The sequence below is a fragment of the Meriones unguiculatus genome, chromosome 15, assembly GCF_030254825.1.
Source record: "Meriones unguiculatus strain TT.TT164.6M chromosome 15, Bangor_MerUng_6.1, whole genome shotgun sequence".
NCBI classification, from domain to species: domain Eukaryota; kingdom Metazoa; phylum Chordata; class Mammalia; order Rodentia; family Muridae; genus Meriones; species Meriones unguiculatus.
The window spans coordinates 78,645,653-78,671,394 of record NC_083362.1 but is presented as its reverse complement, the minus strand read 5'-3'; the positions used below and the strand labels follow the sequence as shown (position 1 = coordinate 78,671,394).

Genomic DNA, 25,742 nt, shown 5'->3' with positions numbered 1-25,742 from the left:
TTCTACGCTAGGATACTGTGGTAGTTTTGGTATGGTCATGCCCCTGTTGGTTGTATGTTCAGGTCTCTGTTTGTCAGGTTGTAGATCAGCTAAATGATGCTTAGTTTTGAGTCTCAGGGCCACTTGGGTTTCAGAGGTCAGGGTCTGGTGAGCTTGCTAAAGTTCTGGTTGGAGCTTTTTAAGCACAAGGATAGTCCCTCAACACCATGGGGAAGATGACTGACCCTGGAGGTCTCTATGGCTGAGTAATGTTCCTTTGTTTGATATTCAGTCTTTTTTTTTTTTCCTCAAGACAAGGTTTCTCTATGTAGCCCTGGCTGTCCTGGAACTCACTTTGTAGACCAAAGTTTGAGGCTGGCCTCAAACTTATAGAGATCTGCATGCTTCTGCCTCCTGAGTTTTGAGATTAAAGATGTGAGCCACTGTCCAGCTGATAATTCAGTCTTATTTATCCCTTCATCACTGGAGAACCACAGGGTATTGCTAACTTGGGGCTGTTAGAAACATTTGTGTCTGCCTCTTACTTGACTCACATTTTCAGCATACTGTCCTATTCTAGACAAGGTTTCTCTGTATGTCCCTGGCTGTCCTTGAACTCAGAGATCCACTGAATTAAAGATGCCGCCCCGAACACCACCACCTGGCCTGAGGCTATTTTTGATGCTACTTCCAGAAATCCTTAGAGCCTCTTTCCAGAACTTTGTGGGGCTTAACATTTGTCCTACTAATACCCTATGACTCAATAGTTGACCTCTATTACCTGCCTCTGCAGACCTCTCCCCCCACCACTACCACCAAGGAGCCCAGAAGTGATTGCTGTTTCCCAGGCCCAGTGCACTCCACCTTCTCTGTGCTGTCAGCCAATGCAGTCTTAACTGTCCTGTCTCAGTGGCCCAGGCCTTCCCCAGCTGCTGCATGACAGCCTCCTAGAAGCTGTTAATGTGGTTGCCCTCTGGAACAGCATTCTATCTTGTGTCCCTCGGATTGCCTCAAGCATAGGGCAGCCTCAGGATGTCATACCAATGGGCCATCCAGCCTGTTGGGCCATTTTCCCTGAGCCTTGTTCTTTTGTGCCATAATGTTCTTTTTGCAGTTTGGATTTGGATATCCTTTTGTGCTTTGGATATACACATTTTGTGAGTGATAAATTATGTTGTTTACAAGTAGCTTCTCAATTTGTGTTTTACTTTTGTTTGATCTGGGTAGTTTTGTTTTGTTTGGGGTTTTTGCTTGTTTGGTTGGTTTTTTTTTAATTAATTTATTTATTATTTATACAGAGTTCTGCTTACATGTACACCTGAATGGCACAAGAGGACACCAGATCTCATTACAGATGGTTGTGAGCCACCATGTGGTTGCTGGGAGTTGAACTCGAGACCTTTGGAAGAGCAGTCAGTCCTCTTAACGTCTGAACCATCTCTCCAGCCCTGTTTGGTTGTTTTTAAGACAGCCTCATATAACCTGGCTGACCTTCCTGCCTCTAGCTTACATGGCTGAGATCACAGGAGTACACCATCAGATCCTGCTGTGGGTTCTAGTTTTAGAGTGCTTTATTGAATAGTTTTCTTGTACTAGTCAACAAGAATCTGTTAACTGTTTTTCTTTAAGGTTTGCAGCTTACCACGAAGCCTTTTCTTTGGGTCACTGTTCTGTGGAGGCTGCAGTGTGTGTACAGTGGGATGCTATCTTCTTGCCCGGGTGAATGTCCACCTACCCTGTACCTACTGAAGAGATGTCTGCTTTGCCACTCCCAGGACCACCTTTGCCTCCTGACCATCCTTTATTCTGGGGTCTTTCTCTGTCTCGATTTTAAGTGATTTGTGAGCCTCACGTGGTTCTTAAACTAGTTCCATAGTTTAAGATTTTGTTAATAGATTTTGTTATTGTTTATTTAGGGTTTTGTAATTGCTTTTAAGATTCAATTATAAGCCAGCTGTAGTGGTGCATGCCTTTAAACTCAGCACTTAGGAGGTAGAAGCAGGTGGATCCCTGTGAGTTTGAGGCTAGCCTGGTCTACAGACCAAGTTCCAGGATAGCCGAGGCTACACAGAGAAACCCTATCTCAAAACAAACAAACAAATAAACAAAACAATCAGTCAATGTTAAATTCTAGGGCTGTGGAGCTGGCTCGGTGGTAAAATGTTTGCCGTGCAAGCATGAGAATGTGTGTTCAGAGTTACTTCTAAGGTCTGGATCTTTGGAGCTACTGCTTTGTGTGGTGTAAGATGGTGGCCAGGTCTTTGCAGCACCCTACAGGGCGCTTCACAAATGTTATTAAAAAGACCACTCAAAACTCACTATGTGGGTGTTGTTATCAAAAGTCCAGCTGACTTTATGTGTTATGAAAATCACCTCACTGCATATGCTTCTCTCTATCCTATCCTACATTGTATAGTGGTTTAAAATGTATTGGCCTTGCATGTATGTGCTAAATGTATTCTTATTTTGTGGTTGTGGATAGCATTATTATACATGACTGTTTTTAATTTTCCAGTTGTTTGCACTGATAGTGATCCTGCTTTGTTTTGTTGGAGATAGTTGCCCACAATACCAAAGGACACTGGTATCCTCTTGTTATCTTCATTTCTGTAGACTTGGTAGTAATGTCCCCAGTTTCATTTTAGGTTTTGGCAGTTTGAGCTGGCCAGAGTTTTCTGAATTTGCCCCCCAACACACACACATATATTCATCTGTTTTTTTAAGACAGGGTCTTAAAGTGTAGTCCTGACTGACTCAAAACTTGTGATATAGGTCAGGATGGTCTTGAACTCAAAGAGATGTACCTACCTCTGTTTCCTGGGTGTTGGGACTAAAGGTGTGTGCCACCATGCCTGGTATTGTAATTGACTTTTCAATCCTATTGTGAATGTAAAATAACTGTGACACAATCTATCAAGACTTGGTTTATGGCATAACGTAGTGTTGGTCCTGTAGAGTATCGCATGGACACGTGAGTGTGTGTGTGCTGTTGTTGGGTAGAGCACTCTCCATGATCTCTTACACCTACTTGAGTTATTGTTTTGCTGAAGTACTCAGTTTCCTCATTTTGTCTGGACTTTCCATTCATTATTAAGAGCTATTAAAGTCACTGTGTCTGCCCTTTCCACCCCACTTCATTATTCTTCGAAAAGGACTTTGTAGGGTAAAAGTCTTAACTGTTTAAAATGGAATTTTAAGTTAAGCACTTTAGGACTGGGGAAGCTGATGGAAAGTGAAGGTCCAATCTTAGTCTGCTTTTTGGGCTCTGAGTGCTCTCCAATCCCCACCTTTGTTACAATGTCCACTATGTAGCCCAGGCTGGACACACCCGTCTGCCTGCCTCAGCTTGAGTTGCAAACATGCACACTGTGCTCAACTTATTGGCATCAGTTTTAATTCTGGTGTGTGCGTGTGTGTGTGTGTGTGTGTGTGTGTGTGTTTTGAAGCCCTTACTGAGCCAGCAAGAGCCAAGAACCAGGTCCTGAGGTAAAGGGCTTTCCCTTCCTGACTCATCTAGTTTTCTATCTTGCCTCAGTTTCCATTGTATCTCTTCTACCTCCATCTATATTTTCTCTTTTCCCAGGCTTTTATCTATATATTTCCTATTGTCCATTTTCCAATTCAGCTTATGTGCTGAATTTCTCTCATGTCCTAGAGCACTGAAATGATAGGCCCTTAGAGCCTTGTATACACATTCACTTATGGTCACACCCTGTCCATGCATTCCACACACGAGGACATGACTCAGAATCTACTCATATTCTTGAAAAAAGCTATGATATAATAGACCAGTGTTCCCCGCGTGCTGGACAGAGTCCTCCAAAAACACATTTGATATGGTTTAGGGTTCAGATGGAAGTGGGAGCTTATAGCCAACAAAACATCAAATATTAACAGAACAAACAATAGGGTCACTTCTGGAAAGCTGAGTTTGTACCAACCGAGTTCACCTGTTGCTTGGAAACAGTGACTGAGGAACCTAGAATCATAACACCTTGATCTTGGTGTGTCGCATGGTGGCTCCCACCCAGGGTCTTAACCTTCGTGGGGTATTGCCCTGCTCATAGGCCTGTGACCAGTGACTGACACAGGTGGGTGCTCCCGTGTCTGTGCAGTGTTTGTTTTTATTTCTTCAAAACAACCCAGGCTGGCTTGGAACTCATACAGCCAGCCTGACCTAGAATTTGAGACAGTTGTCTTGTCCCAGCCTGCTGAGTGCTAGGATCACGGGTGTGCGCCACCACACCCAGCTTTTGTTGAATATTTTGAAGATATAAAACTTAAGTGCTTTGCTTTGTTCTCCACTCAGATTACTCGAAAATTCAGACTGAATTCTGAAGGCAAACTTGAACAGACGGTCTCTATGGCAACCACTACACAACCAATGACTCAGCATCTTCATGTTACCTACAAGAAGGTAACCCCATAACCTGGAGCAGCTCCCAGAGCCTGGAGCAGAGTCTGACTCCTGCATCTAGTCCCCCAGTGTAGTAGACACATCCTACGCAGACATGGTGTGGCCACAGGCTCTGCTGACACAGAGGTGTTGTCCATATGTTCTTGTAATGGCATAGAAAACCAAATAAAAGGCCTTTATTTTTATGGCTGAGATTTTGAATATTATCACTGTGTAGACTGTACATTTTTTATCTTCTGCTGATAGTTTGTTTTCTAGTCTTTTCTTTAAGATATTAAGACAGAGTCCAGGCTGTGCTGGCACAGGCCTTTAATCCCAGCACTCAGGAGACAGAGGCAGGTGGATCTCTGTGATTTCAAGGCCAGCGAGGCTACACAGAGAAAGCCTGTCTCAAATGAACAAAAAGATACTAAGAAAGAATCTCATGTTCCCTCCTTTCTTCCCTCCCTCCCTTTCCCCCTTCCATCTCTACTTACTTTTTACAGGTTTTGTTTCTGTTTTTTGCAGTGCTGGGGATCCAGCCCATGCTAGGTAAAAACTATAGTGCATACTATGCCCTCTAATATCTAACCCTCTTCTGCAAAAAAGCCCAAGCTGGCTGTGAACTTAAGATCCTTTTGCCTCAGCCTCCCAAGTCCGGAATCACAGCTCTGTTCTACCAGGACTGGAGAAGTTTTTGTCTTAATACACCTCCATGTGGGAAACCTCACGTGGCAAACAGAGACAGGGTCATTGACTGTTGAACAGCGGGGCCAGACTACTCAAGCTGCCAGAAGTGAACACCTGAGGACAAAAGACATTACCAGAGTACAGAGCCAGTACTGCAGTAGAGCCCTGGGCTGCTACCCCAGGAGCCATCAGCCACACGAACATAGACTGTCCAGAATCAGCTCTGCTGCCAAGGGGATGTGAATGAGCTTGTCTTGCCACCACCCCTGCACCACAAGCTCCCTCCCTTCTTCCCTTGTGGCCTGAGAGCTGTACCTAAAGTCTGACTGGAGGCGCTTCCAAGGAGGTTGGTTCCGCCCTTTATAGCATATAAGGGGCTCACACTCAGCTGTTCGTCCCCTCAGGCATGCTTGGTGAAGAGTAGACCAACCTTCCTTTCCTCCCTCCCTCCTTCCTTCCCTCCCTTCGTCCCTTCCTTCTTCCTTCCCTCCCTCCCTTCTTCCTTTCCTCCCTTCTTCTTCCTTCCTTCCTTCTTTCCTTCCTTCTTTCCTTTCTTCCTTCCTTCCTCCCTTCCTCCCTTTCCCCTTAAGTACTAGAGGTGGAACCCAGGACTCATCACAGTTAGCCCCACCAGCCTACCCTGGCTCTCAGCCTTACCTGTTGATTGCCAGTCTTCCATCAGCCTTCTCCCTTGAAGTTCTGTGTGTGTGACCATAAGGTCAGCAGCATGGCTGTACTCTTCTCTGTTACGTCTGGTTGTAATGCCAGAAGCCCCCTCTAGAACTAGCAGAGTTGGCCGCCTGAGCCATGAAGCTGGCATACTCACTCAGTGCTTTCTCCTTGGGTATGAGCTTTGGAGTAAGAGTACCCAGTGTTGTCCAGAGACACCCAGCAGACAGAGCACTCCTACTCTACCCACCACCCATCTGCCCTTTCCTAGCTGTCAGTCCAGTGCTTAATTGTGAGTTGCATGCAATTTCAGTAAGGTGCTGTTTTTGCTTTGGCAAACAGCTGGTACTCCAAGTATCCCCTAGAGGCCAAATGAGCCTTTGATCTGTGAACCTGGTAGGGCTGCCTGCCCCAGACCCAGCTCTATTCAGGTCCCAGAGCCTTGGATCTTTCTAGTGGGTGAAAAAAAGAGACCAAAGCCTGGAAATACACAAGCTCTTCCTGTGCCTGGAAATACACACGCTCTTCATGTGTGCCACACAACTTCCAGGCCTTTCCATGGACAAAAGCCAGGAGAGTTTTGTTTTGGAAACAAGTCCTCATGTAGCCTAAGCTGATCTCACATTCACTATGTAGCCCCAAATGACTTTAAACTCTTGATGCTCCTGCCTCTGCCTCCCAAGTACTTGTGTTACAGGTGTGTACCACCAAGCCTGATTTGATGCGGTGCTGAGGGTCAAACCCAGAGCTTCGCGCACACTGTTCACCAACTGGGCCACATCCCCAGCCCCACGAGGTCATCTTCTATGTTTTCTCTTATTTTCCCTAGGATAACATGTCAGGTTACATTGCAGTCAATGACCTCTCATGGCAGTTAAGTGTGAGTTTTCTGGCATTGAGAAGTACCTACAGGATTAGTGAAGCCAGTCTCCAGACACTATTAGATCATAAAGGCTCTGACCTAATCAGTGGATTAATCATCTGATGGGTTATACTCTGCTGGCAATAAGTGGTGAAAGGTAGGAAGTGGAGCCTAGCTGGAAGAAATAGGTTAGGGAGTGTCCTTGGGTATCCTGCCCTGGCTCTTCTGGTATCCCCTTTGCTCTGTTCCTGGCCACTGTGATGGGAATTGCTTCACAGCAGCCTTCTGGCCATGGTGAACTGACACCTCTGAAGCCCTGAGTCAAATAATCTGAACATCCTGTCACAGTGGTAAGAAAGCTGACTAAAACACACTCGTCTCTTGACTACATTAGCCTGTGATGTACACATTTAAAAATACAGATGAGGGGCTGGGAGGGGGGGCTCAGGCAGTACAGTTTTTTAATTCAATCTCTAACATCTATGCAAAAACTCTGTGTGGCCGAATAGCCCTATGTTGTGACCATCCTCCAAGCCAAACAACCACCACCTTGAGGTAGAGAGACTGTCTGCTTACAAAAGAGCATCCTAGCTGGGCTTGCTGACTATATACTCTGCCTCAGGGAGGGTTGGGGAGGGTCAGGAGAGCCTGAGCAGCCAGCCATTCCCTTTCACCTGTTACCACAGCTGTGCCTTAATTGCACATGACCTCTGGAATAGGCTAGAATATATAGGCTGGGGGAGGCTAGAAGAATGGGGCTCCATCTGCGTGCCCTCATTCAACCCCACTGGGTAAAGACTTTCCAGTTGCAGTCTATTGGTGGTGCAGAGGAGCACTCCTACCCTGAAAGTAACTCCTCACTTATGCTCTGTAAGAAAGCCCAATAAAGGCATGGTTCACCAAAGTAAATCTTGGTAGGATCATGCTTTGGTGTGTTTTGGGGAATGTTAGGAGAAGAGATTGACCATGGCTCCCCATGTGAAGGAATTTTAGCAGTAGCCCATAATCCCAATGCTAGGAAGGTAGACAGGAGGATCCCGGGTTCTGCTGGTCATTCATTCTAGCCAAGTGGACATGCTCCAGAGTCAGTGAGAGATCTTGCCAAAAAAAAAAAAAAAAAAAACAAGGTTTAGGAAAACAATAAGATGGAGGAGTAGAGAGATGCCTTGGGGCTTAAAAACACCTTATTGCTATTCTGATCCAGGTTCAGATCCCAGCACCCACATGGGGAAGCTCACAATTGCCTGTGGCTCCAGCTCCAGGGGATCCAATACCCTCCTCTGGCCTCCACAGGTGCCCATATACATAACTAAATAATAAAATAAATATATTTATTTAAATAAGATGGAACTGAGGGCTGGAGAGATGGCTCAGCCATTAAAGGCTAGACTCACAACCGAAAGTAAAATAAGATAGAACCTGGCATGATGGTACACTCCTTTAATCCCAGCACTGGCTGCAGAGACAGGTGGATCTCTGAGTTTGAAGTCCATATTGATGTACATAGGGAGTTCCAGAATAGCCAGAGCCACAACGAGACAGAAAAACCCTATCTTAAAAAAGGTGGAGAGCAATTAAGAAAGACACCCAGCATCCACCTCTGACCTACCCCCCACCCCCCCACACACACACACACAGTTACACAAAGCTGGGTATGATGGGAAATGCCTGTAGTCCCACCACTGGAGAAGCTGAGACAAGCAGATCTGAGCCTACCCTGACTGCGCTCCAGGCCAATAAGAAACCGTGTTTCAAAAAACAGGCTGTAGAGATGGGCTCTGTAGTTGAAGAGCATTTATTGCTCTTGCAGGGGGCCTGGGTTCAGTTTCAGCATCCACATGGTGCAAAACAACTGTTTATAACTCCACTTTCAGGGAACTTGATACCCTCCCCCCTCTTACCTCCATGGGCAGGCACTAGGCACACATGTGGCACACATACATGTGCATGAATACCTGCACGCAAATACAGATTACATGGCTGAAGAGGTGGCTCAGCAGATCGAGCACTTACAGCTCTTCCTTACTGCTTCACCCGCATCCAGCATCTTACAACCTTCTGAAACCCCAGCTCTAGGGGTCTGACACCCTCGTCTGGCCCTTTCAGACAATCCACACATGCACATGAATGAGAACTTAGCCCTCACGTGGGATTCTTAGAAGAGCTGCAGCCTCATGGCCTGAAGGGAAAGCAACTTCAAGTCTGAGGAAAAGCTTCATAAGGAGAAGAGCAGAACAGATACAAGATAGATAGGGGGAGGGGTACTGAGGGGAAGAGCCCATACTTCCCTTCAGCTCCAAAGGACTAGGAAAATTTCATCACTGTGCTAGTAACCCTTAATTTTCGTCAGTCCCTTCAGGTTCAAAGAACCAGTTAGGTTCTCTTATTGCAGGTTTTGGGGAGTGTGGCTGGGGAGGTAAATCAGGAGGGCACTGATACACTTCCAAGTATAATTCAAAGCCATCTGGAAAGTGGAGGGATCAGGTCTGTGGCTGCGAAGGCAGATGGAGAACGAAGAAGCAACTGAGAGCTCCAAGGTCACAGCTTGCAATCAGCTCTTCCTGGGGAACAGATTGCAGAGGAGCCTGGATATCTCTGGGGGAGAAAGCAGCTTAGAGGACCTGTGATCTAATTTCCACTTGAGTTTAAGATTATAATTTTCTTATTTAAGTTCTTTGATTCTGCTTATTCTAAACTGAAAATTTTAAATAATGTTTCTATAGGATATATGCAATTATTTTAAACTAAATTATTAACAATAAGACTGCTGATTAAAATTTGTTTTGCTAGTATATATACTTTTCCTATTAAAGACAGTTTAAATATATATTAATTTCTGACTGTACTATGACACTAATTTTGTATGTAAATTCAGTTGTTTTGTTGTTTCTAAGAGTTGGTGGTTCTAGTGAGTTCATTTTGCTCACATAAATCCCTTGAGTGGTTTTGTTGTCAGAAATCTAGAATAGGCTACATCTACTCCCTAGAGGCACAGCTGGCTCTGCCAGCACTCCCTACCGCCAGCATCAGGATCATTTATTCTTTTGCTCATTAAATAGTCGCATATGAAGCGTTTCGTGTCATTTTTTAATTTTTGCAGTTTGTTTTTGTGATTGAGTGCTAGAAGTGGGATTGCTACTTACCTGTTTGGGTGTGGGGTTTTGTATCCAGTGCATGGGCCAGGCAGGTGTCCACTCCCAAGAACAGAAGAGACTGGTATTAAACTTGGATTTAGACCAGTGATAGGTGGGAAATGAGTGCTGTGGGTTTGTATTTCTTTTATGATTTTTTTATTTTTTTTTTATTTTTTTTATCAGTTACATTTTATTAACTCTGTATCCCAGCCATGTCCTGATCCCTCAATCCCTCCCAGTCCCTCCCTCCCTCCCTCATCTCCACCGTGCCCCTTTCCAAGTCCACTGATAGGGGGGACCTCCTCCCCATTCATCTGATCCTGTTTTATCAGGTATCTTCAGGACTGGCTGCAAAGCCCTCCTCTGTGGCCTAACAGCACTGCTCCTCCCTTCGGGGGTGGGGAGACCAAAGAGCCAGTCATTGAGTTCCTGTTAGAAATAGTCCCTGTTCCCCTCACTTTGGGAAACCAATTGGTTACTGAGCTACCACAGGCTACATCTGAGTGGAGGTTCTAGGTTATATCCATACATGGTCCTTGGTTGAATGTCAGTCTCAGATTTTTTTTTTTTTTTTATTCTTGACTCAATAAAGGAGCTCACAAACTACTTTGAATTAGGAATATTAATCATAATTGCCTTGCTCTCAAATTACAATTTTTTATTCAGGTCAAATGTATGTAACACAAAACTCAACATTTTAGTCATTTTTAGTATAGAACTCAGTGTCACTCGGTACAGTTACTCCATGCAGCCACCACCTCTACTTCCCAAACTTTAACCTCATGGAAAGCCCATGTCCCCACACCGTCCTCCCCACCAGACAGCACTCTTTTATTATCACCATGATGCAGAATGTCAACTGCATTTGAGAATCATGTAGGAAGATGTTCATTATTGAGTTACAAAGGAATTCACAGATTTGCTTTTACTAGTATTTCCTGGGTTTTATACCGGCCTTTGCTCTGCCAGCCATTGGTCTTGGTGCAGAGGACACAATGAAGATCTCCAAGCATGAGAAGACACTTTTTTTTTTTCAGACTGAACTTTGTAGACATTTAGTTAGACAGTCTGACCCCAGTTATCCACATCCCTGGCCTCCCAGCTTCCTCGATTTGTGCTAGTGCCATAGGGTTGAATGCGAGCAGTTAGGACTAATCTCTCCCATTTGTCTTCCCTGGGGGTTGGAGTAGTCCCTGCCACATGTGCTGGCTCACCCTCTCTTGTGTGTACTCTCTCTCTCCCACCCCCTCCTTTAGTAATTCTATAACTTGTTTTAATTAAGGTAGAAAAGACCCTGTTTTATAAGGAATACATCAGGTTTACCTGCAGGGCTGCCCTGTCAGAGGGTTCTCTGCCAGCCTGTTCTGCCCTGCCTGTGTCTTTAAGGGGTTTTTAAAGCTTGCCTCATATAGGCTTTCACAGTTCTAGTTCCATTTATGTCTCCAACTTTCATCTTTTTGCTGTTGTAATGTGTCATGTTCCCATTGTGTCCTCTAACTAAATGTGCATACTGATCTCTATGCCACTTTAAGCCCTTTTCTGAATTGAGCATTTACTTTCTTGTGTTGGAAATAACCCAAAGGATTTGATCCAAGGACAGAAGGCTGGAAAGACAAGACCACCCACACATCAGCAGTGCTTTTTCTCTCTCTCCTTTCTTCCCTGCTTCCTTCCACCTGCTGTCCACCAGGCAGCAAATGCCAGGACCACACCGAGCGATGGATTCCACCCTGCATTCTTGGGGCTGGAAACATGGGGTAAGCAGCTACGGCTTCATAGGAAGGAAGGAGCCAAGAAAGCAGCAGGGCCTAGAGGTGGGTGGCAAGCAAGCGTGAGGTAAAGACAGGCCAATGAGGGGGCTTTAGGACCTCTAACACTGAAACCTTGCAGATCTATGGAATTCTTGCCTCATCAGGAAGCTAGACAGCTAGATGTCTCCGTTCTCAGTCCCAACTTTATTATATAGCAAGGAAAACTAAGGCTGAGAGGCTGGGTATCCACCATCCAGCACTGCCCTAAAGCCTGAGCAGGAGCATTAGGAAGCAGTGGGTCCTACCTGGAGTGCCAGCATTACAGTGAGGTTGGCCTAGAGGCAGACATGAAAGGCTTGAAGTGCTAGAGCTGACACCTAAGGGGTGGTGAAGTAATCTGGCAGGAGAGTGGGGAGCAGGGAGCTACCAGACAGCCTCTTCCAAGTTCATACTCACTAGGTCTTTGAGTCTCTTCCTCATTATGTTGCCAGCTAAACTAGATGTGGGGGGGGTACTCAGGAAGTTGAGGCAGGAGGATCTTTGTGAGTTTGAGGCTAGCCTACTCTACATATTGAGTTCTAGGACAGCCAGGACTAAACAGAAAGACTATTCTCAAAAACACAACAAAAATCTCTAGCTAATTCACAGTGACTACCAGGCCTATGCGCCAGCCAGCCAGCCAGCCATAGTCTTGGAACTCATCTGCTTGGTGAGTCGTGTCAACAATTCAGCCTGACCCAACTCATTTCTCCCACCCTTGATAGCCATTTCCACACATTTCCCATCACTTTGCATAAATAAGAAAGTAAAAAGTCACACCTTTAACCCCAGCACTTGGCAATCAGAGGCAGATAGATCTGAGTTCACAGAGCAAGTTTTGGGACAACCAGGGCTGCACAGATAAATTCTCTCAAAAAAAAAACAAAGAAGCCAGGTTAGGTGGTACAGACCTGTAATCCCAGCACTCAGGGAGGCAGGGAGATCTCTGCAAGTTTGAGGCCAGCCTGGTCTACAAAGTGAGTCCAGGACAGTCAAGGCTACTGAGAGAAACCGTCTTGAGAAACCAGAAAAAAAAAAGTAAAAATTCTTCAGAGACAATGCACTTCCTGTCCCCTCCTCTCTGGGGTCCTATGGGACTTGTGTCCTGCTACAGGTTCATAAACAGCACAGTAAGGGTCCTAAGAACCCCTGGGAGGCCCTCACCATGCCTCCTGGTGGTTGGGCTTGCTGTCCTCAGAGGGAGAAATCTGCTGCTGTTGGAAGCTGTTTCTGTGAGCTAGGACCTCTCATTAGGCCCAGTGTCCCCAGCTTCCTCAAGGCCATCTGCACAAGAGACCCTTGTGAGACCAGTTCAACCAGTGTCATGATCCAGCCACTGGTAAGGAGAGGCTCTGACTGGATGCTCAGCAACCTCAACTCTGTGGCTGAAAAAGGTAGTTTCTGTTGGGGCAGGTGTAACTCTGAGGGCTTTTACAGGGTGCTATTGCTGGGATTTTGAAGCCCTGGACACCATTTTCATTCCCCATGTTGTCTAGAATAATTAGGAGTAATCTATGTGCATGGAACTCCATTTGGATAATGTCCAGGTCAGCAGAACCTGGCCTTTCCTATGTTTTGAATATTGCCACATCACTCTCTGGACTAGCACAGGGCTTTCTGCTGTTGCACAGACTGACTGGAGAACCAATATCAGAACCCTCCCTCTCATGTCATCAGACCAACCTTTCATACCTCTAATGGTTTCTAAAGTGGGTCACTACAGTGGCTCAGCCTAAAGCAAATGGTTCATTGCCTCTTTGCCCTCCAGGCAGAAATGAACCCTATGTGGCTACAAGGCTTCTTTTTACAGGACCTCCATCAGTCTGACACAGCCTGGTAGGAGGACAAGCTGCTAGGCTAAGTCAAGTCAAAGGATGGGTCCAAGGAAACACAGGAGGACAGGGCATACAGCACATACCTCCAGCACTACAGGTCTGGCTGGGGCTCCAAAACACTCCATGGTTTGATGTAGAAAACAAGCATCAAGATGTATGTACTGGATATAAGGAGCCAAGTGAATGTGTAAATATGAAATAAAGTCCTGAGTGAACATAGATTGTTTAACATAGTCATGGTCATGTCAGGGACCCAATGCCTCAGACCCATGGGAAGGAGAAACCTTCCTTTAGTTTGAATGAATGTTGACAGTATGTGCAAGTATAAGTGTTTATGAATGCTTTGACCAGTGTGTACTGAAATGAGTGACTGCAGCTTCCTCCTCCTGGATGATTACAGCCTGAGACTGCATCTACAGATCTCTATTAAGGTGAGCTAACCCTTCTCCTGGTGCTGTATGTAATATGCTAAGGTTCCAGGTTGTTCCCACTCCATCAGAGTGTGCACACCCTGCCTGATCCCAGCTTTTCTGAACATGTGACCATGTGGTCTTTCTTCATCCCCTCTCAGCCCCTAGTCAGGTCAAATTCAAAGCTGCTCAGGACACAGCAGCTAGGGAAGGGTGTTGAACCTCTAGTACACCCTGAAGGACTGGGCTTCCCTGGAGTCTGAGCTCTTGGACCAGGTGATGTTTGGCAGTCCTGTGAGGACAGACAGAAAAGCAGAGTAGGGTCTAACGCTTCACTGGGTTAACACTTTATTGGAGTACAACTTACACAGAGCTCCTCATCCACAGGGCCTCTTGTCTATTGGTCAGCTGAACTATTAGCATAGAGCCCTACATCTCTGGTCCCTGCCCCAAAGGACCCATTTGTGGGTTAGGGACACCTTCTTCATCTAGAAATAGCCTAAGCAGCAGCAAGAAGCCTTCTTCTCAGACTTTAGGGACAGTAAACATCCCTGGCTTTTCCTGCATTAACCAGATCAAATGTACAGGGCCTGCTTCCCAAAAAGACTGAGGCCAGCTTATGTCCTGGGCAGGCCCCTTCCCAAAGTGGGGCCTGGGACATCAAGTAAAAGTGTTCACAGGTCCCTTTCTCTAGGGCTGGACACTCATGGTGACTTTCTGGCAGGAGTTCTAGGAGAAGAGCTATAGTAGATACAGAGGCCAGCTCCAGACTCCAGCCTTCTCCACTCACCCCTCCCAGAGGCCAGGGTCCACAAAGGAATGGGGTTTGGGACAGGGCCCCAGGGGTTGGATGCTCCCAATTTGAGTGTGGGAGGTGCTTTGCAGGTGCTGTGGGCCTCTTGGGTTGGGCCCAAGGGCCCTAGGAATGCCCCTGCCCTGGTGTGCAGCTCATCTCTCTGGCAACAACAGGAAGAATGCAGCCTTCAGGAAGCGGCCAAGACTGCAGAGTGTGGCCACAAGCCAGTGGGAGCGGAAGCCAGGGTCTGTGCTGACCACACACTTGAGGACATCCGTCTGGGAGATAAAAGAGACAGTTAACAAAACCAGGCCCCTGAGGCCCCTGTACCTTACACTAGAAAAAAGTCTTCCAAATCACAAAGAGAACATACAAAGAAAGCTGTTTGAGAAAGGAGGTTGTGGTCTATCTGGACCAAAACTTGAGCAAGACACCTGAGCATTAGATGGGGAAAGGTCTCAAGTCTGACATCCTTGCCTACCCATTTTATAGGTGAAAACAGAGGCTTCTGGGTGGAGCCTATCATTCATGCCCAGAACCTAAAAAGCATCTTTGGTTTGGTCAATCATGTAAGCAGTCAGGCATAGAGACTGGGAGGGTCTGATCCTGACACCGCACCTCTAGGTCTTGCTTCTTGAGAATGCAAAAAAGTGAGGCTCCTAAGAGGGAAGTGAGGGTGCCTTGGGCAGTACTGATGGGCCTACCCATGTTGGCTTTGTTCTGCCAAACGTCATCTTGGGGCAGACAAGAGTTCAGGGTCAGAAAGCATGTCAGTGCAGGTACAGAAGAGCCAGCCACCTGCCTGTCTCAGAGCAACCCTGAGTCCTGCAGCCCTTGCCCGCTGCCCTGCCTTCCACCCCACTCCACCCTTCTGTTCTCACACCCTTGTGCTTACAGCACACCCCCTCTTCCAGGACCCCTACCCCACAGCCCTGCTGATGCTCAGACTCACCCATCCACCACGCCTCCGAAGCCAGGTTGCCAGGGTCTTGCGCACAAACTCCCCCAAGCAGTCAACCAGCGCATGAACCATGGCAGGCTGAGCCTGCCGAACACAGTCCACTGCTAGGCCTGCAGCCACTGAGTACAGGGACACCACCTTGCCCCATGTGATGCCTGTGGGGAGAAAGGTGCTGATCAGACCAGACCCAAGCTGGCGTCCGTCCCAAAGAGGACCATGAAGAGCTGAGCTTCTCTGACCTACTTTCCTGCCTATCTTCCACTGGTGACCAGCAATGACAACAGAGATGGGTGGCCCTGCCTGCAGGCCACCACTACAGGGCACTTGGCGACATACTATACTGATGCAACTTGACCATCTCCAGCCTGTCAGATCTTCCCTCTCAGGCAGCTCTTAGGTAGGTGGAAGTTGCCTCTAACAGACACCTGCTGGAGCCAAGGATGAGACAGCCCTACCCACGCCCGATAGAGGTGTCCACAGCAAGACCGTGCGGCTCAGCACAGAGAAGCCAGACTGACTCAGAACTGGACAAGGAGAACAGCAGGCAACGTCAAGGGTGCGTCCAACTCTGTTTAGTCTGCTACTCTGAACCTTGAGATCAGGTCAGGGGCTACCCACACTTGAATTAAGGTAGATGAACAGTAATGTGGGGGGTATTACATGCAGCACCTTAACATATAAGGATTTAGGGGTTGGGGAGATGGTCCAGTAGTTAGTCTACGAAAGCCTGAGACACCAGCATTCAAATCTCCAGAACCCATGTAAAAGCTGGTTGGGCATGATAGCCCACCTCCCAGTTCCAACCTTAGAAGGCAGAGACAGGATCCTTAGAACAAGCTGGTTAGCAAGACTAGCCAAATTGGCAAGCTCTGGATATGACTGAGAAATCCTGCCTCAATAAATTAGAAGAGTTATTGAGGACAATATCCAAAATCAACCTTGGGCCTCCATGTGGACATGTACACATATGTGCCCATAGACATGCAAAACGCACATATACACATGACAATGGAAAAAAATGCAGAAATGTATTCTGTTTCCTACCAGTACTGCCTTTTTAAAGAGTAATAAGGCCTTGCCTGGCATAATCATAGCACTTGAGGCAGAAGCAGGAGAAGCAGAAAGAGTTCAATTACAGGACAGCCTGCAATACATACATTCTTTTTATTTTTTTTTTTTTTAATACATACATTCTTATGTCAAGATGGGGAGCAGGAGAAAGGGCTCAGTAGTTACAGAGCACATATTGCTCTTCCAGAGGACCAAGTTCAGTTCCCAAGGCCTACAATAAGGAGCTCACAAGTGCCTGTGCCTCCCACTCCAAGGAGATCTGTGATGCCTCTGACCTACAAAGATACCTGAACACACACACACATCCACCACAAGTACAAACACATAGATGTAATTAAAAATAAAATACATCTTTTAAGCCAAACTGTGGTAGTTCATGCCTTTAATCCCAGCACTCAAGAGGCAGAGGCAGTTGGATCTCTGTGAGTTCGAGGCCAGACTGATCTACAGAGCAAGTTCTGGGACAGAAACCAAAAAACACAGAAAACCAAAATATATTTTGTGTGTGTTTTTAAAAAGAAGGGTAGGTGTGGTATTATAGTCCTGTAATCTAGTTTAAGGAAGCTGAGGTAAGAGGTCCTGAGATTGACGGAGCCAAAAAGAAAGTTCACATAACATTAAGCACATTAAAAAAAAAACAAAAACAAAAAACCTGTTTCCTTCTTCTAGTTAACAGCACAAGATAAATTATAACAAGATGTAGTTGTGGCCCACTGTGTTAAAAGCCTTAAGGGTTGGAATAAAGTGTGTGCTATGCAAGCTTGAGGACCAGCACCCATATAAAAAGCCAGGCATGCTGGCATGTATCTGTAATCTCAGTGCTGGCATCAAAGCAGCACTGGGGCAGGATCCCTAGGGCTTACTAGCCAGCCAGTCTAGTCATCAGTGACCTCCAAGTTCAGCAAGAGATTGTCTCAAAAAACAATTGGAAGAAGCTACTAAAGAATATACTCATCATTAACCTCTGACCTACACATGTATGCACACACACACACTCACTTGTGAAGATGAGCTAAGGGTTAAAGTAACTGCTGTTCTCAGCTTTGCTAGGGAAGATAATTGGAGAGTGTTTGACAAGAGCTAAAAAGCATGCCCAGCCAGCCATGGGCCCTGTGAGGGGTTAACCTAGGAAGCAGCATTTACAGGCTGTGAAATGCCCCTCACCCTGCCTCCATGCAGCATTGAGAATAACCTCTTACAATGCATGAAGATGTTCACCAGAGTACCATTCACAACAGCCAAGAAGGAAAATTGAAATGCCTGTTAAGCCAACTTCAGGGAGTGTGTGCCTGCCTTATTATACAGCTAGTAACGCGTGAAGTTCTGATGAATGCCACAACATGGCAAGGGGAAGGATAAACAAAAGGGCACAATTCCAGTCCCACCTACAGGAAATACAGAGCAGGCATACATTTTGTCTCCCACAGAGACAAAACATGCAGGGAGACCGGGGGGCGAGGGACAGGGAGTGCCTGCTGATAGGCGGGTAGGTCCTCAGGATTGGGACAAACAGCATGCTGAATGTGCTAAATGCCACCGACGCTGACATTTAATGTGGCTAAATGTACAGTTTAAATGAACATCTTATCAGTTCAGAAGAATTCCCATAGCCACCCCCACCCCAACTTGTATGCATGGCACCTCAATAAAAAAGAGTAGGAGAGCGGGCAGTGGTGAGACTGCCTCTAATCCCAGCCCTCAGGAAGCAGGGGCAGGCCTGTATCTGTGAGTTCGAGCCTAGTAGGGAGCAGAGGAAGATGCTGTGCAGGGGCATGCCTTGGGGAGCTCCTGCTTGCCTTACATCCGCAAGCACGGGCAAACTATAATTATAGACTGTCTAACTATAAACATGCAACTTTCTAATTCTGGAACATTTTAAAGATTGGGTGGGGTGCAGGGTGGTATTGTTTCTGAGACAGGGCCTTTCCATTATGTAGCCCTGGCTGTCCTGGAACTCACTGTGTAGACTTGGCTGCCCTCAAACTCAGATATCCGCTGCTTCTGCCTCCAGAGAGCTGGGATTACAGCTATGTGTGGCCACACCCAGCCTGATTTATATATTTTCAATACGTATGAGTATTTTGTCTGCACATATGTCTGTGCACCACAGTGCACATATACAGTGCCCAAGAAGACCAGAAAAGGGCTCAGATTGCCTAGAACTGGATAGAACTGGAGTTACAGCTGGTTGTAAGCTGCCATGTGGGTGCTGGGAATTGAACATGGGGCCTCTGGTGTTCTTTACTGTTGAGCCATCTCTGCAGCCCTTCTAATTCCAGAACATCTAAATACTCCAGGAGAATTCCCATAGTTACCCAACCCTCAACTTGTAATCTGCACATTTCAAAAAAATGGCGTTTGTGTCCGACACATTTAAGTTCATCTGCACTACACAGCCTCCCTCCTCTTTGTAGCTGACTAGTATTCCACATCCGATTGTCAACTAAGAGACACATGCCTATATAATGCTGTTGGGAACACACACAGCCTGGCTTCTCCTGTATTTTATTTCTCTTAGGTTTACACTTAGTCGTAGTTGGGCAGGTCATATGGAAAAGCCATGCTTTACCACTGGAGGGCCTGCTGGGCTGGTGGCTAGCACTGCACAATGGCCACACTTCACACATGTCCCCACACCCTCATCAACACCGTGGAAGTCTGGCCACCCCAGTAAGCATGAAGCTGTTCTGGCGCACACACAGTGATTGATGATGTTGAACATCTTGTGCTTGTTTGCAAAGTCTGCCGGTGCTTCCTGGCCTCCAGTGAGTTGTGACCACCCTGCATTCCCGTGGCCTGCATCCCAACCTCCTCCCTGCAGCATGGAGACAGACATCCAAGCGGCCACCCATGGCTGGCGTCAGCTGGAAAGGGCTCTGTCCCTGAGAAGGATCACCCAGAGCAAGTGCCTCTCTGGGTGACTCCACGCTCAGGGTGGACTTGCACCGGGCAGGGTAGAAATGAGGTAAGGTTACTCTGACCTCTCCCCAGCTCACACTCACTACCACCCAAGGCTTCAGTCCCTTTTTCATGCTCACACCTACCACTAACTGAGACCCAACCCCTCCCCTGGGCTCAAGGAAGACATCAGTGGGCCAGATCTGTGGTCTCAGAAGCAAAGTTCCTTATAAATCCAGCCATCCATGGCTCGTAAACTGGCCTGCTTGACAGCTTGGAAACAGATACCCAGGCAGCCACCCGTGGATGGCGTCAGCTGGAAACCTCCAGAGAGGGCAACAGTGGTCCTCCGGGCTGCTGGCTTCCTTTTTGAGCCCCACCCACCGCCGTTCCCACCAGGGGCCTCCAGGTGACCCTCCAGGAAGGGACAGGAGCTTGCTCATTAATTCCTCCTTCAGTTTCCCTCACCCCCATGCCACAGCCCTTCTCCACCTCTCCCGCTCCACCACCCACACATTCACCTACTTTTCCTACAGCCCAGCCCCTTGCCTTGCATTTTTCAGTACAAGAGTCACACTAGCTGACCCTGGTCTGACATGTGATGCTCCTGAGGCTTGCCTGGGCCTCCCACTCCCAGGCAAAGATCACATGGACCTGGAGTAAGTGATACACGTGAATGAGGTATCTAGTGGGGTTCCCAGAAAAGAGCATGGAAAGGGAGGGTTTGGGGAGAAGTGTTTCAGCCTCCTGTATGTCTAGGGCAGCGTACAGAAGCGAACTTGTGCCTGCAGGAGCTGAGAGGTGGGCTAGCACTCCCTTCTGAAGCAGAGATGGAAGCATCCAGGAGAGCCACAGGGGAATGTGGCCACACTTGTCCACACCAGTGTGTCTCTGTTCTCCTAAAGTGCCTATGACCAACACAGTCACAGACTGTTCTGGATGCTCATATTTTTTAACTGCCCCATAGGGATCTAGTGTTGGAAATTCAAGTATCATGGTCACTAAAAGGCCAGGATATGCTGCTGCAGTCCCACAGAGGGCCGCTGCCCTGCAGGGCACCTCAGCCCCAGGCGGTGCTGGACCACCATCAAAAGGCAGAATCATGTCAACAGCCCTCAGAATGACCAGCAGCAGGACCAGTGGGATGGCTCAGAAGATAAAGTCATCTACAGCCAAGCCTGAAGACTTGAGTTCAACCTCAGGGACCCAAAAAAGAGAGAGCCAACCCCCAAAAGTTGCCCTCTGAACTCTATGTGCTGTGGTTGAGTGTGTGAGCATGCACACACACCAAATAAAAACTGTAATAAAAACAGCCAGGTGTGGTGGTACACAGCTTTAGTCCCAGTACTCAGGAGGCAGAGGAAGGTTGATCTCTGAGTTCGAGGCCAGCCTGGTCTACAGAGTAAGTTCTGGGAAGCCAGGGCTACACAGAGAGACCCTTCCTCAATGAATGAATGAATAAATGAATGAGAACAAAATGCCCAGCAGCACCTGCAGCTGCGCTGTGTGAACCAGCTCCTGGGCTGCTACACAGTTCAGAGCAGCCCCAAGTGCCAGGAGGCCTGTGTGATGGCGGTAACTTAGAACCCAGAGGGCCGTGTCAGAAGATCCCAGGAGTTTTCTATCCCTGCACACCTGCCTGACCCACAGATGTTAAGTCCCTCCCAGAAGTGCCAGTTAAACAGGCCAGACCTACCTGCCGAGAAGATGTGGCCCGCCACAGCAAGGAAGGCATCCGTCACCACAGGCTCAGACTGTAGGGAGATGTGTAACTGCCGGGCCACGTTTCGGTATACGCTGGGTCGAATCTGCTCCAGCTCATCCCCTGCATGGGCACAAAGCAATTCAGGCGCTCTCACACCTTAGCCCTGTGGCCAGCACTGACCAAGACTCAATCCTGCACTTGATTGATCCACCTGACCTTACTTAACCTCCAAGCTAACACCTTCCCCTTCACTGGGCCCTGATCCCCACTTAACCTGTTTGACTCCCACCCCTTATTCACCTTATCTTACTCCATTTGACTCTCCCAACTTTGGCCCCATGAACAAAGAGACTTAGGGAGGCTGTGGAACCTCCAAGCCCCCGAGGGCAAGCTGGCTGGGCCAGTGAGGCAGGAATCCTGCAGTGGAGCATGGGTTGTGCCTGCTCAGTGACTCACAGCAGGCAGACAGACAATGACAGTGGATGGACTGAGCAGTGTACAGGGGCCAGGCAGGTGGGCAGAATCCAATATAAAGAGGAGCTTGGCTGGAAGACCACATTATGCGCTCACCCCCTGCTGCCTCACAAGATGATGCTGGCTTAGGTGCTAGCATCACTGGTAATGGCTCAGAAAACTGACTTGGAGAGGCTGAGCCATGTCCTGGCACAATATCATCCACATGCCAACCTGGGCTCCTGGTGCCAAATGGGTGTGTTTTTCGTGTGGTACTACATGAGCCCAGCCATGGCTGTGCCAAGAAGATGCCTTCCACAGTCCCACCTGCCCCCTGGACTACACTGCCCTTGGCAGCATCATTCATGCACAGGGAAAGAGGATGCCGGGAATTCCACGCCGCCTCTGATTGGGTGTCCCAGGCCCAGCCACTTCCCCAGCCAAAGCAAATAGGGAAATGCTGCTGCTGCCTAGCGATAAGGACGCCCACGTCATCCCTGAGGCCAGCTGTGCTATATCTAATTAATTAAGATCTGGAACCAGAGCAGAATCGGGAGGAGGGCCAAGGGATGAAGACATGGCATGGAAATTCCCAAGGCTGGCCTGGCTGTTGCCAAGGATAAACCCTGGGGGGTCTCTGGAGACTGACCCCAAGAGACTGTTCAGGGACATAAAATATACTGCTTCCCACTTGTGGCTGGGCCCATGCTGGGGGTCAGGGAGATACTGCTAACCTTAGAATTCACCCTGAACAGTAATGACAGCACCAAGCATAATCTGAACAGGGACACTTTGGGATTCAGGGTCTCTCTCCAGGAATCCCCTTAGCTGTCTAGAAGGGTCTAAACTGCAGAGTGTAGGAACAACAGGACTGGGTGATGGAAAAAGACCCTAAAGTTCTTGAAGACTCAGAGGGCTACTGCTGAGTGCAAGGCTTTGCACCTGCTTCTTTCCATAGGTCAGTGTTCAAGCCTCTCAGGACCTGTAAAATGGACTGTGAGGCCAGAAGTTGAGTGGGTAAGACCCAAGGCAGGACTTCCTCCATGGCACCCAGGTGTCATGGGGATTCCCAGGAGGTCAAGATGTCCCCTTCTTCAGAGACAGCCAATGGTCTCCTTCTCTGATGAGTTTGCCCAGCCAAACCCCTTCACTCACTCTCTCCACAAACCCAGAGATAGCTCCCTTCCACCCATGCATAGCCCTCCTGGGAACCCAGCTCAGGCCAGATAGACAGTGCCCAGCTCTCACTCCTAAGCAGGTCATGCTACACAGCCCTGTTCTTTGAGGCTGGCCCGGCGCAAAGATGCAGGGCCTATATAACAGCATGTGTGCACACCGAATCTCTCAGGAAGGGTCCTACAGGCCCCTTCCAACCAGGAGAGTGCACACAGCTCTTTCTGACACCCATTCACACACACACACAGCCCTTTTTTTAAAATCTCTGCTATTACTCCAGCATCTGGCTGCGGTAAGGTGAACTGTCCAGGATCAAGGTTTGCCTTCCCGAACACATGCCCAGGCCTTAGAAGAGCTAAAGAGATCTACGGAGCTAGCAATGTGTGACCCCAAAAACAAGTGTCCCAGGCGTCCTTCAAGGAGGCCCCGGGGAGGGGGCTTCCCATCAAGGGAAACTAGAGTGGGTGTCGGACCTCAGCCAATAACCAAAAAACTGAAAGGCCTTTTTTTTCCAAAACAAACATTGGGACACGTGGTCCCACAAAGGATTTTTTAGTCCAGCAGAGTACAAGGGTCACAATAAAGTTTAGCTGTAAAAATATTACTCTTCAGAGCTTTCTGTGGTTTGTGGCAAAAATGTCTGTGATCTGGGCTAAGCAGGCACAGCACGGAAGAGGTGTAAGAGTGGGGGTTGGGGTGAGGTGGGGGGAACCTGACAAAGGAGCCAGCAAGCAGGCAAGCCTGGGGATGAACAGAGAAGCACCAACCTGGGTGGCCTATCCTTGCACACTCTCCATTCCAGACGGATCCCGGCTCCCACACACGCCTCCTCTTTACCCCACAGGGAGGGTGCGGCAAAGCCGCAGAGGGGCTGGACTTGTCCCCAGAAAGGCATGTCAGTAGAACAGCTGTACCCGGAACCCCAAACACAGCAGGCAGGACCATTAACTAGCTATGGGGCAGCCTGGGATGGTACCTGCTAGTGCCCCATACTTACCCAAGCGTAGCAGCACGGTGCACACCTCCGCCAGGCGTCCTCCAGGAGCCGGTGAAGCACGCTCTGGTGCGCTCCAGGAGAGGCCCGCGCGCAAAAGCCGCGCGTGCACGTACTCCCGGCCTAGTGCCTTGGCCTGGGCCACCAGCTCCTTGTCTGTAGGCGAACGATCAAAGGCATCCATGATCTCCGCAGCAAAGACCGAAGAGCGCCGCAACACCTCCATGGCCGAAGCGCAGGCGAGAGGCGCCACACCTACCAATAGACAGAGCTCAGCCGGATCGCCTCCAGCCAAGTGGCGAAGGGACTCCCGCCACGCCAGGAGACCTGGAGGCGCGGCGCGAGTCACAGCGGTCCCCACCGCGTGACTGATGCTGACAGAAACCTCACAGGAGGTCGGATGGGCGCCGCCGGTTTCTGACAGCCTCTCGTTTTGCACCCCAAGCTTTTTAAAGCAGAGTGTCACGGATTTTAGGTTCTAAATTAAATCACGCAGTTCCTGGCGGTGGCCATCGGCTGGAACCACCGCGGGGAAATGGCGATAGGTTCTGTGGTCACAGCGCCTTGGACCAGTGTGGGGGCGACGGAGGATGCAGGGTAACCTGCTGCGACCAGGCGACAAGCAGGACCCTCGCGGGCTCCTCCTGGTCGGCAAGGCAGACGCTAAGGAAGGCTCCCCAACAGCTCGGCTGACTCTAGGCTCCGAGGCCACGCACCTGCGCACCTCACAGAGCCGGTGTTTGCCCCGGGTGTCGCCGTTCCCATGGTGCTACATCCAGGGGACCGACGCCACGCCCGTCCGACTCACCTCTCCGGCCGCATGGCGCGCGGGGCGGCGGTGGAGTTGTGGTTTCAGGACCCGCTCGCCCCTGTCCCCACCGATCTAGATCCTTCCATTCAAAACGGCGAGCGCGAGCCCCGCCCCAGCGCCCGCCCAGTCCACGCCCGAGCTGAAGCTCTGGCTCCGCCGGTCTTCCCGCGCTCGCACAATTCCCGGTCTGGAGGGGTGCGGGAGGCGAACCGCGGACTCCCTGCGGCGAGAGGCCAGGCCTAGGGCTTCGCCTTCTAAGGAAACGGCAACCCCCGGGGGCGGAGCCGCAGCCCAGCTCTGCCCAACGCCTCCCGCAAGGCGTTGAGCAAGGCCAACACAAGTTCTCGGGATGCGCCCGGGAACGCCGCCAGGCTGGAGCTGTCCCGGCAGGCAGCGCGAAGAACAACCAGCTCTGACACCAACCCACTGGGGCTCACTGAGTTCCATTTTAGAACCAACTAACTTATTCTTTCCTTACTGCCTTGGAGAGGTTCAGGATTCCTGCAGCTCTAGGGAATCTGACGCCCCCTTCTGACTTCCGAGGGCACCTGGCATGCATGTGGTGCACAGACATGGATGCAGGCAAACATTCATACACACAAAAGTAAAAATAAGTGAATATTTAAAAATAGATTCTGGATTCTTAGCTTAGTAGAAGCCTTCGGAATGTGGTAGAGACTTGGATTTGTGCTTGTTTCAAGACACTGAAAATAGCCCCTTCCCACCCCCACCCCCACCCCCACCCCCACCCCCACCCCCCGTGCCCACTCTGGTCTGGATTTGCTCTTAATGAGATGGATTTATTTACATCAACATATAAACTTTTGTAGTCACTTATCTCTCATTAGGTTATTTTTCCTTTGAGAGTTAAAGAGGAAGGGGGGAGGGAGAGGGGAGAAAGGAAAGGGGAGGGAGAGGAAGACAGACTTACACAGTGAGAGAAAGGAACTCTGGGTTGACCAACTGGTCCAATTTGTAGGGATCATCCTGCCCTACAAGGGTTCATATTTATACCTACGATGGATCAAAAACGTTGTGAACTATTGGGGGTTGGTCTGGTGCTCTGTGTATTCAGATGTTGACCTCTGTGCCCTGAGATCTGGTTGCAGTTT

At 48.7% G+C, this 25,742-nt stretch overlaps 2 protein-coding genes across 3 annotated transcripts in view; one reads left to right on the top strand and one right to left on the bottom strand.

The window, feature by feature from the left end:
- The window catches only part of Thap4 (THAP domain containing 4), a 50,087-nt gene extending 45,485 nt beyond the window's left edge, over positions 1–4,602 (top strand). For both annotated transcript variants that reach the window (XM_021632078.2, XM_021632079.2), the window contains one exon: positions 4,289–4,602. In XM_021632078.2, the coding sequence (XP_021487753.1) occupies positions 4,289–4,408 (120 nt within the window). In that variant the 3' untranslated portion in view covers positions 4,409–4,602. The remainder of the gene's footprint in view (positions 1–4,288) is intronic.
- Positions 4,603–14,090: 9,488 nt separating this feature from the next.
- Positions 14,091–24,953, bottom strand: Bok (BCL2 family apoptosis regulator BOK). The gene is made up of 5 exons (XM_021632016.2): positions 24,628–24,953; positions 23,823–24,074; positions 21,188–21,316; positions 15,514–15,677; positions 14,091–14,839 (listed from the first exon to the last, which is right to left on the bottom strand). The coding sequence occupies exons 2-5, from the start codon at positions 24,043–24,045 to the stop codon at positions 14,714–14,716; spliced, it is 642 nt and encodes a 213-aa protein (XP_021487691.1). The 5' UTR covers positions 24,046–24,074; positions 24,628–24,953; the 3' UTR covers positions 14,091–14,713.
- Between the last annotated feature and the right edge of the window lie 789 nt (positions 24,954–25,742).

What these genes read in the sequence shown, in the direction of transcription:
- Bok (XM_021632016.2), bottom strand. Translation starts at nt 24,045, where the DNA reads ATGGAGGTGTTGCGGCGCTCTTCGGTCTTTGCTGCGGAGATCATGGAT. An exon ending in CACCGTGCTGCTACGCTTGG is followed by an intron (nt 21,317 to 23,822) that starts GTAAGTATGGGG and finishes GTGCCCATGCAG; the next exon opens with GGGATGAGCTGGAGCAGATT. An exon ending in TTCGGAGGCGTGGTGGATGG is followed by an intron (nt 14,840 to 15,513) that starts GTGAGTCTGAGC and finishes TTTATCTCCCAG; the next exon opens with ACGGATGTCCTCAAGTGTGT.